At 37.3% G+C, this 12,080-nt stretch overlaps 1 protein-coding gene across 1 annotated transcript in view; it reads left to right on the forward strand.

Annotated features, from left to right (window-relative positions):
• Positions 1-12,080, forward strand: part of ELL2 (elongation factor for RNA polymerase II 2) — a 94,078-nt gene that overhangs the window by 13,209 nt on the left and 68,789 nt on the right. The window contains exon 2 of the mRNA XM_007942544.1: positions 5,534-5,581. Coding sequence (XP_007940735.1) covers positions 5,534-5,581 — 48 coding nt within the window. The remainder of the gene's footprint in view (positions 1-5,533; positions 5,582-12,080) is intronic.

Consider the following 12,080-nt stretch of genomic DNA (forward strand, 5'->3'; position numbering starts at 1 on the left):
CCCAACCTTCCTTCCGAGGAGTGGCTGGTGGGTTTGAACCGCCAGCCTTCTGGTTAGCAGTCAAGTGCTTTAGCCACTATGCTACTATGATACTGAGGTGAAATCCGTTGTGAGGGCTGTAGTGTTTGAAATTCATCAGTGAATGCTTGAAGTCCTCCTTGCTGTTAGCTAGCAAGGCTGTGTCATCTGCATATCACAGGCGGTTAATGAGTCTTCTTCCAGTCCTGATGCACATTCTCCTTTGTATGGTCTGTCTGTTCAGATTATTTGCTCAGCATAAGGATTGAATAAGTATGGTAAAAGGTACAACCCTGATGCATACCTTTCCTGATTTTAAACCATGCCGTATCCCCTTCTTCTGTTCAAATGTCTACCTCTTGGTCTATGTGCAGGTTCCACATGAACACGATTAAAAGTCTGAATTCTCATTCTTCACAATGTTATCCGTAATTTGATCCACAAGATAAATGCATTTGCATAGTCAATAAAACACACCTTTCTGGTCTTCTCTGTTTTCAGCCAAGGTCCATCTTAAATCAGCAGTAATATCCCTTTTTTCACATCATCTTGAGAATCCACCTTGAATTTCTGGCAATTCCCTGATGATGTGCTACTGGAACTGCTTTTGAGTTATTTTCAGCACAATTTTACTTGCATGTGACATTAATATTGTTTGATAATTTTTGCATTCTATTGGATCACCTTTGTTTGGAATAGACATGAATAATGAATCTCTTCCAGTAGGTTGACTAGCTTGAAAAAAACAAGTAGGAGGTAGAAATAGAGAGCAAAATGCTTACAAAATAACAAACTAACAAAAACTAACATGGCTGAATTATAGTGGGGAGGAAGTAGAAGATGAAATTGGTCTGTTCTATAGATAGGAGAGTGTGGTCTGGTTCCTAAGTGGAGGAGTTTGCTTTGTTTTGGTGGCATAGTGCCTAAGGCATCTGACTGCTAACCAGAAGGCTGGCAGTTCAAACCCACCAGCCATACTCCTCGGAAGGAAGATTGGGCAATCTACTTCTGTAGTGATACCACCTCAGAAACCCAAAGAAAAGTGATCCAACAGAGTATGGAAATTATCAAACAGTATTATGAATATCAGGAGCTCTGGTGGTATAGTGCCTAAGACATTTGACTGCTAACGAGAAGGCTGGCAGTTCAAACCTACTAGCCACTCCTTGGAAGGAAGCCTGGGGAATCTACTTCTGTAGAGATACTGCCTCAGAAACCTAAGGAGGGGTCACTATGAATCCGGACCAACTTGACAGCAGTGAGTTTGGTTTGGTTTTTGGTGATCATTAATAGCACACACAACTAACATTTTTCTGAAGATAATTCAAAAATGGTTACAGCATTGTATTGACAGGGAACTTCCAGAAATGCAAGCTGGTTTCAGAAGAGTACATGGAAGGAGAGGTGTCATTGCTGATGTCAAATGAAACTTATTGAAAGGAGAGAATACCAGAAAGCTGTTTACCTGTGTTTTATTGTCTATGCAAAAGCATTCAACTGTGTGGATCATAATAAACTATAGATAACGTTGAGAAGAATGGAACTTCCAGAACACTTCATTGTGCTCATGAGGAACTTGTACATAGACCAAGAGGCTACCCTTTGAACAGAACAAGGGGATACTGCATGGTTTAAAATCAGGAAGTGTCAGGGTTGTATCTTTTCACCATACTTATTCAATCTGTTTGCTGAACAAATAATCCAAGAAGCTGGACTACATGAAGAAAAACACAGTATCAGAATTGAAGGAAGACTCATTAAGAACCTGTGATATGCAGATGACACAACTTTCCTTGCTGAACATGAAGATGACATGAAGCACTTACTGATAAAGACTACCAGCTGCAGTATGAATTACACCTCAACAAAAGGAAAAGGGAAACCCTCACAACTGGACCAATAAGCAGCATCACAATAAATGGAAAAAGGTTGAAACTGTCAAAGATTTCATATTACTTTGTTCCACAATCAGCATCCGTGGAAGCAGCAGCCAAGAAATCAGACATCATACTGCACTGGGCACATCTGGTGCAAAAGATCTCTTTAAAGTGTTGAAGAGCAAAGATGTCACATTGAAGACTAACGTGAGCCTAACCCAAGCCATGGTATTTTCAGTTACTTCATCTGCGTGTGAAAGCTAGACAGTGAATAAGGAAGACGGAAGAAGAGTTGATGCTTTTGAGTTGTGGTGTTGGTGAAGAATACTGAGAGTACCATAGACTACCAGAAGAATGAACAAATCTGTCCTAGAAGAAGTGCAGCTGGAATAATCCTTGGAAACAAGAATGGCCAGGCTCTGTCCCCCCTATTTTGGCCATGCTGTCAGAAGGGACCATTCCCTGGAGAAGGATATCATGCTAGGTAAAGTGGAGGGTCAGTGAAAAAGAGGAAGACCCTCAATGAGATGGATTGACACTGGTTCAGCAGTGGGCTCAGGTATAGCAAGGATTGTGAGGCTGGCACAGGACTGGGCAGTGTTTCATTCTGTTGTACATAGAGTTGCTATGAATTGGAGCCAACTTGACAGCATCTAAGATCAACATTCTAACATACTTTTTTCTCCTTTTGGAGAATTCTTACTGCACTTCTAGTTAGCACTTAGCCTAGTGTCTTTTTATTGTTGTTGTTGTCATCCTTGTCATCATTATTATGTGCCTGTGATTCAACTCCAACTCCTAGAGACTTTATGTATAACAAATTGTAACACTGCCCAGCCCAGTACCATTTTCATGATTGTTGGTGTGTTGGAGTCAATTTTTTGGCTATAGTTTCAGTCCATCTCATTGAGGGTTTCCCTCATTTCTCTGACCCTGTATTTTACCAACCATGATGTCCTTTTCTAGTGATTGTTTTTTCCTGATGATGTGCCCAAAGTAAGCAAGCCAGAGTCTCACCATCTTCACTTCAAATGACATTCTGACTCCATTCTTCTAAGACTGATTTGTTTGTTCTGTCAGTCCTGGTTTATTCATTGTTCTTCACCAACACTGCAGTTCAAATGCATCAGTTCTTCTCCTGCCTTTACAGTATTTAATCAGTGTCAAATTCTCCCCAACTGGAATAAAAACTCTCTAGTATGAGAGATTAGGCCCCATACTCTGTATCTTCCATAGCACATGTGGGTGGAACACTGGTACTAGAAGAAAAACAGCTTGGCAAAATAGGATTGATTTTACATTCTAGTCTCAGCTTAGAAGAACACATGGCTTGTGAGAGGTGAGTGTGAGGGTTGTATGTGTCAACTATATTTTCTCTAAGGCCTTTCCTGGATTCAGAATTCTGTGATTCTAGTGACATGTGAATGCCTGATAGAATGTAGAGTGTTGGAGAAGAGAGACTTTAAATTAACACTAAGATTGTAAGCCTGTAAGAACCAAGAAGATCAAAGTGCCACTGCCAGAAAATTGGAAAAGGGTACCATTTTGGTTAGACATAGGACCAGTTAGTTTAGTGTCTGCCATGTTTTGCTTTCATTGAGATTTTCTGATGTACCATGCCCTTTAGGCAGTGGGAAGTTGCAGACTGTGGTGAGATGCAAATTGAAGAATATAGAGGAATTCAGAGTTATCACCAAACAGATGATGTGAGCCTCCTAGAGGGAGTGGATCTAGAGAGGAAAGGGAAAAAAAAAGCACTGACTTTTGCAGTGAGAGACCTGATCAGAGATAGGAGGATAATGAAGGACCAATGTCTGTATGTGCATGAAAGATAATGTCTGGTGCTGGTGTCAGCAGTTTGAAAATTGAGAAAAGTTTGTGTATGTTTGACTAATAAACTTGATAGAAAACCAAAAAAACTGCCCGCTGTCAAGTTGGTTCCGACTCATAGCGACCCCTCCTTGGGTTTCCAAGGTGTTATCTTTTCGGAAGTAGATTGCCTAGTCTTCCTTCCCAGGAGTGGCTGGTGGGCTTGAACTGCTAGCCTTCTGGTTAGCAGTCAAATGCCTTAGGCACTATGTCACAAATTGGTCTTGTGAGCTGAAGATAGCCTCCAGGTTGAAAAGAGGCAAGGAAGTATGCTACAGACCAGATAGATGTTCTATGCTGGTGCTTTGAAGGAGATTCAGGAGGCAGGGTTGATGGAAATAGTAGTATGGAAGCTGGAACCTGGTACCTGTGTTGCCTAAATTGCAGAACCTTCTTCCTTCCACACACTATCCAGAGTTCCTGCAGGCTTGCTTTACTTACTTCGAAGAGGTTTAGCCTTGCTAGGTGGTTTGGGGTGGGGTTTCCCCCTGTGGGAAGTTAATCTGTAGTTCATATGTTCACAAAAGACCATGAATTAAAATGGATTACTACTAAAAATTGGATTTTAAAAATTAAAGCATTATCTTTTTACTTTTCCCTTGTTTTAAAAAACGCCATGAAATGAATTTGTCACTTAGTAGTAGTTTGATTCTTCTGGTAAGTCTAAAGTCAAATGGTGGTAGAATAATGAATAATGAATAACTATCCCTTGTAATATTTATCCAAGAAGTCACTTTCCATTTTTATAAATAATAATAAAATAGTAAATGTTACCACTTGATTTTACATGCAGCTCATCTGTCTATCAAAGAAGTATATATATCATTTCCTTATTTCTCTTTAGTTTATTATCATCCTGATTAGCAAACTTTTAAATCCACAGAAAAGTATTGGGAAATAGTAGGTAATGAGCTGTGGCTGAGGCGAGGGGCACACAGGTGTCTCTTGTTTATATTTAGGGCAGAGACAAGAACCAGAAACTACTATTTTAGTTTTGTGCATTGGATTTGGATATGAAGGTGTGAAGTATAGTTTACAAGCTGATATATTATTAAACATTACATACATCTGATTTCCCGTGAATTTCTGTTACCAGTTTGGAAAAGCACTGCCACAGTAAAACATACTATAACTGTGGGTATAGGAAATCATTCGGACGAAGCAGATGATTACCATTTACAATTACTGCTTTTTTCTAAGTGCACAACTCTATGATAAAATATTGAGGTTAGAGAGGGAAAAAGCTCATAGTAAAACAAAATGTTGTCCTAAAGATTGTGTTCTGGTGAGAGGCTTTTGAGAAAAGTAATAACCTGTTTGACTCTTAACCAAAAATTAACCTCTAGTAAAATGTAAGGAAATAGCCACAGCTCATTCTCAAATATCTTAGTTCTATATTTCTAGCAACCTATTGAATTTTGCAGTTTCTCCAACTGTTTCTTCCTTCTCCCCGTCTCTATTAAACACATGCTAGAAAACTAAGCAAGGATATGTTTTTTAACATAAAATTAAATTATTCTACTAATCATTTTATGCCAGTTTCAAAAACATGGTTGGCTATACTACCAAAAGTTAGTTTTGAATTATGTGGCTCAAAAAAATTTAAACAATGTATTGTTCATCCAGGCATCTTAATGACAAATAAACTACATAATAAAAAGATATTATCATAGAATATAGCACTGATGAAATGCACAGATTAAAGTTTAAACAGCTCTGTGTCACTGTAACCAAGGTTAATTGTTTGTTTCTTATGTTTCTTTTAATAGAATTTAATTCCTTTTCAACCTTCAATTCAGTTTCAAGGGCTCCAGGGGGTGAGTACTCTTATTAATTTAGCAAGAAAATCTAATAGTCTTCTTACATGCTATTATATTTAACTTTTTAAATTTTTTATTTGGACTTTTTACTGTTATAATAACTCATTCATATTTTATGAACATTGTGGCCAAATGTAAATGTCTGACATCATTAAGACACTTGAATTATCTTCTTTCTTAATTTTTGTTAAAAAAAATTAAGATATACTTTATGTAATATTTAAGGAGTACTGGTAGTGCAATGGTTAAGCACTCATCTGCTAACCAGAAGGTCAGCAGTTTGAACCCACCTGCCACTCCACGGGGAAAAGATGTGGCAGCTTTAGAAACCCTTTAAAAACCTTGTCAGGCAGTTCTACTCTATCTGTAGGGTCACTGTGAATCAAAGTGTATTTGATGGCATGAATGTTATGTAATACTGAGAGTGTTTAGTTTTCTTCAAATTATGAGAAATTGTGTTTTTAATGTTTTATTGATGTATAGCATACTTAAGGTATTATCATAATATTTTGTTTACCACAGTGAAACATCTGTAAGAAATTATTAATTTCAGGAAAGTTATGATTATGTGATTGCTACTATTAACTAAAGTTTTCTCTCTGTGCACTTAATTGTTTTAATTGTACATACTAGGAAATGAGATGTGTAAATAGAAAAATGAGCTTTTCCAGCACACAGGGTAAATAAAATTTTCTGTGTCTATTTTATTGCTGCATAGAAAAATGTAGCAAGTGATAATTCCTAATAAAATGAACCTGTTATTTTTGTATTTATAAATTAATGATAAACTTTACAGGAATAATGTCAGCATTTTTTTATAATCAACATTAATATTTATTAATAAAATGAACAGTAGACCGAATCATTCTTATTTGTGTCCTCACTTAAATTAATATGCATTTCTGTATTTGTCTCTGTACTGGCATAGTATAGAGATTTGGAAATCCATAAATGAATTTTTGAGCTATGGAGAAAAGGCAAGCTTAGCAGGGAGGCTTCTAAACCTAATTATTGTAAATCTACATACTCGTGAATTCTTGGTTAGTTATGTCACAGAATGCAAATATGTTGATGTAAATAAATAAAATCTTTGTAAATTTTGTAACTTAAAACATTGCAAGAGTCAAAAGATGAATTGTTCAGCACAGACTAAGAATACTTGTAAATCTGTTGTGAAAAGGTAACTTGAAGGGCATGTTTGTGTGGATGTCAGAGCTTTGCTTTTACAAAGAAGTCCTTTTATCTTTTTTTTTTCCCCCTTCTTAGTAACTGAATGTTTATGAATGGAGTCCTAATTGGAAGAAGCTTTTTTTTTTTTTTTTTTTTTTATAGCTTTTTAGGTAGTTTCTGTGCACGTTGATTCTGTATTTGAGGAGCCAGTTTCACCTTTTTACTTAAAAGACTTCTTGAGTTTTCTTGCAGATTTTAATGGCATCAGTAATATCCAGAGGGATGTTACAGAGGCAGGCCTGAGTCGATGACCCCTGCAGGGCTCCATAAATGGTCGGTGGTGGATACTCTGGCAAAGGTCAAGGCCTAGGGTCGGGGAGTAAGGTTTGAGCTGCTTTTCCCATGCTGACAGCTATAAGACTGTCACCTTGTCATGAGACTGCTTCTGTCCTTAGTTCTCTCTTTCTCATGGTTGAGACATCAGAGTGAAGGACTTTTCTTCAGATGTACCATGTTTGACTGAAAGGAGACACCTTGTGTGGAACTAAATTGTATCAGTTTCCAAAACTCTCAATACAGACATTTATAGCTTTTAACACTCTTAAAAGGAATCTGGTTTTCTCTGGCATTCCAGTTGCCCCAGGCCCTAGCACCACTGAAAAACAGGCAATTTAAATTTGATACTTTGGGCCTCTCTTTCTGATTTCTCCTACCTACCACTTCAACAATACCCACCTACCCCCATTTCATGTTGTTATTGTTGTGGATCATTGAGTCAATACCAACTCATAGTGACTCTATATGACAGAATAGAACTGGCACATAGAGTTTCCTAGGCTATAATCTTTACAGAAGCAGATTATCAAATCTTTCTCCTGTGGAGTAGCTGGTGGGTACGAACCACTGAGATTTTGGTTAACAGCTGAGTGCTCGCCTGTTGTACCACAAGGGCTCCTTCTCATGTGTCTAAGTTCCCCCATTTCATCTTTGCCTGCTCCACTACACCATTACTTCCTAAAATACTACTTCACTGATAAAAGTAACATATATAAATAACTGGTAGTTTTAAATCTTACTGAGTATTTGAATTTTAACAGATAATATTATTAACCCAGGGGGATGGTTAATTGGACTTAGTCTGGGCTTTGAACAGGTTCAAACCAATTCAGTCACAACTGATGTAGTGAAATATGAACAAACCCAAATTTTTAAAATGTGAGTGTCCCAGAATGATAATTGGAGTGAGAAAACTTACATGCCGAAGGCCCAGAATGGGAGACATAGAAGAAGCATAGTGAGTCCTTCCAGGAGCCTGATGCAGGAGATTGGATCATTGCCAGGACTATGACAAATGACACACATTCAAACTGGTGTGTTCAGCCACCATCTTTGAGCTGGGCACCATTGTTTCCAACTCTGTTGGTTAAGAGATTTGGTTACTATGCAACATGCACACTGCTTTTGTTTTCTAAGAGAGAGATTATGATTCTAGCAGGATAGCAAACTAATTTTCCCCATTCAGGTTATTCCAGTACACCCACATTTTACAAATTTGTGTCTGTTCTGGTTTCTCTTTCTTGGCCATGACTGATCTGGGAAGAACCATTTCAAAGTCCTCCATTTAATAGAGTAGAGTGGGCTGAGGGGTGTTGGTAACTGAGAGCTGAGATGGTTGGCCTTACGTTGCTTATTCTGGGTACTGTTCTTCTTGTACCCCCTGCCTCAGTCCATGTTTGATTATTCTAACTGGGAACAAAATATATGGACTCAGCATTGTTTCAAAGTCTGCAGCTGCATTCCATCCACCCCTCCCCCTTTCTCATTGCAGAACTCTCCCCAGCCCTTTGGGACTTAGTAAAAACAAAGAGTCATTACAGGGGAGAGAGTGGGTTGGCACAGCCCACAGGGAATACGGGGAGTCACAAATGTGAGGGTCTTCTATACAGTGCTCTTCTGTCTTTCTCCAGAACCATGATAGTTTAACATTGCCTGTATTGATTACTTTAAAAACCTCTCTGAGGAAGCATGCTTACAGAGTTCTGGAAAATGTTTAGGGCTTTAAATTGGAAGGTTTATTTCACAAAAAGGAGCTTTTTCTTAATGAGAAATTTTAGTTGTTTTTAATATAGTGTTTCAGAAATTTTAAGTTTTCCTAGAAGGGATTTGGTAAATCTAGTTAGCAAATTACAGTCTTTACATCAAACATCATCAAAAATATGCATTAACTGTTACGTAATAGGAGCTCTGGTAGCATAGTGGCTAAAAGCACTTGACTGCTAACCAGAAGGCTGGTGGTTCAAACCCACCAGCCACTCCTTGGAAGGAAGTTTGGGCAATCCTACTTCCGTAGTGATACTGCCTCGGAAACCCAAGGAGGGGTCACTATGAGTCGGGGCCAACTCGACGGCACATAACAATATATAGGCATGTTTTAACCATGACTGAATCACTGTTACAATTTCATGTTTTAAAAGTAGCACATAGTGTTAGAATTATTTCCTGTTTCCCTGGTGAGATCCATCCTAACCACTGCATCGTTCTGCTGCTCCTTGTTACTAACTACGGGCTTTTTTTCCCTCAGTAATATCTTTAGAAGGCTAGAATTTGGGTCTTATGAGGTTAGCTTTTAAGCATATTTAATTTTGTGTTTAGCATGTACTCTTAGGTTAAAATTTTCTTCCAAAAAATTGGAGACTGAAAATTAAACAACATATAGTAGGAAACGGTTAGTGAAAAATCTGAGAACCATTGATTACCTGTATTTTTACCATCACAGTAGGGCAGCAGCATACACAAAAAAATGTAATTCTGTCTTTTACAATTAGTTCTACTGCTTTCCCTTAGTGGGAGAGGGTGCTCAGGAAATGGGATGGTCCTTGAAGGTATCTTCGGGACTAGGAAATATCTACAGGTTTGATTGATTCTGACTTCTAAACTCATGAATATCAGGAGCTGAATAAACTAACCAAAAATGCCTTGTCGGTTCTGAAGAGCTCTAACCATATACCTAGGATGCACATAACTAAAGATTTACTGGGGTTATAAATTTCTATAGTCCACATAAGTGAACAGAAAAGATAGCTGGTAAGATTCACTTGGGTTACTGTATGGAAGTGTTCAAATTACAGCATTCAGAAGGGTACATTGATATAATGCACCAGGTTTCCAAAAGCTTCATCTTTCTGTAGGGTTTTGTTGTAGTTATTGTTATATAGGTTAAGCTTTCTAAAAATCAGCATAGCTCTGTCTCTCTATTTAATTGGATACTGAAAATGCAGCTGGTGAAAATTTTAGAAAGATATGTGTTTCAGTATTATTTTAAAAACTAACTGTATTTTAAAAACTAAACTCTATTTTTGATGCTTATGGAAAGTTTCTTGTCTAAAATCACACAACTGGTAGAGCCAAGAGCTATAACTATAGTCTAGAGCTTTACACCACACCATCAGGGAAAAGTTCTCCCTGCTATACTGCACAGCTTTGAAAGGAAAGGTGCTGGAAGCAAGTTAACTCAGTATTTTCACATAATGACAGTTGTTACTATTGCAAAGTTACCTGTTAACAGTAACCTGTAAACAGTAGCCTAATTAATGAAGGTGCTAATAGATCAATTTATTGTTTGTTTCTTATTCATTGAACAAACATTTGTCAGCCCTTAATAATGGTAAGTACTTTGTTAAATGCTTAGTGCGCAAAGATAAAGGGATGGATATGACATGATCTCCACCCTCAAGGAACTCGGAATCTGACACATATACTCAGAAAATACTCAGAAAAGAATTAAGAATGTAGGACTTACCCAGAACTCTCCATTAAGATCCTTTATGAAATGGGGCACTGCCAGCAAAAGGGCTCATTTGTGTATTTCTGATTGGAATGAATCAACATTTTAGACAGAGGTTTTAGTAAATGGTACAGCCTGGCAGTAGGTATGTGAAATTTCAGAAGGCCTGTTAAGAACTGCATATACACACAAAAAGGTAGGTCTGTGGTATTTTTATAATTCAGATAATACCTGGTTTGATAAGGTTTTCAACAGTAATGGCTACACCTGTTGGTATGTGGTAGCCTTGCAGAGTGGACTTGCCTGTGTCCTCAGGGACGTATGTTACTTTTAAAGAATGGTTACCCCAGAGCAGTGAGAAGTACTGTTAACTATGTCACAGTGTACGGGATTCAGGATTACAGACCCCAGTATTAGCCCAGTATTTGTTATGAGACTGTTGTTCCAAAATTCTGTACAGTTTAATTGCTTATTTTCAGAGTCTGTGCTCCCAGAGGTTATCGAAAATTGTAGTTGGTTTTGCTTATGTGATTTTTAAGTAGACTGAAATAGAAAATATTTTCTATAGATATCAGTGGTGTCTCCTGTGAAATACTGAGTTACTTGTTTTTCCAAGAACGAACAAGAAATACCTAGCCAAACAAGTTTTAAATGAGTACCTTTCAAAAAGGCACAATAACCTTCTGAAGATTAGATCAGCATTTAACTCATAAGTTTAAAGGCTTGAATAGTGCTATAAAACTCTTGAAGCAGAGTCATTAACTCTAAAGAACACAGGATTGAATTTTTCTTTCTTTCATTTAACTTCCAAACTTAGTGAACATTTAAATGAATTACTTTCATTTTGCAAGTCTAGAGAGAAAAACTAAATTATATAGTATTTGAAATTTTTTTGTCAGTATTGACAATTTCAGCCCTCCTGAAAATGCTTCCCATGGGCTGCCCTTCCCTAACTTGGTAAGCAAAGTTAACTATAAGCTTTGAAAAAAAGCAGCAAAGATAAAAATAAAACCCCAAGGCTGCCATTCCACCTTAGATGATATGCCTGCTTTCAGTTTGGCTAGTCTACTGGTTTTGCCAACAGTTGTGTTTAGTCAGTGTGTTCAGAAGATTGCTGACTAATAGCTACCTTTATATAGTCGGCCTAGAGTGTAATTAGTACTAGAAGGATGTTAAATATACATCCCTTTGTAATGGTAGTTTAGTTGTAATTTTTCTTAATATTACAGTGGCTGACACATGTAGATAACATTTATTTTACTGTTTGTATTCAGTTACAACTCTTAACCACATGTTAATTTATAGTATAATACCAAATTTTTACAAAATCTAACCTTGATATATATGTTTTTTATCTCATATTTAGCCAGAGATATGAGTTGACATTTTGGAAATTCAGAATATCTCTAATGATAATGAGGTAAATCATTTTGAAGCAATTGTAAATTGACCAACTTCTCTGTCTTATGTTAACATTCACTGCTTCCCTCTCTTCCTTCCTGGATAAGGACTAGCTGTGGGTTTCTCAATAAGCAGAGTAGT

This window comes from Orycteropus afer, unplaced genomic scaffold, assembly GCF_000298275.1.
Source record: "Orycteropus afer afer isolate SDZICR_OR568_19922 unplaced genomic scaffold, OryAfe1.0 scaffold00093, whole genome shotgun sequence".
Lineage (NCBI taxonomy): Eukaryota > Metazoa > Chordata > Mammalia > Tubulidentata > Orycteropodidae > Orycteropus > Orycteropus afer.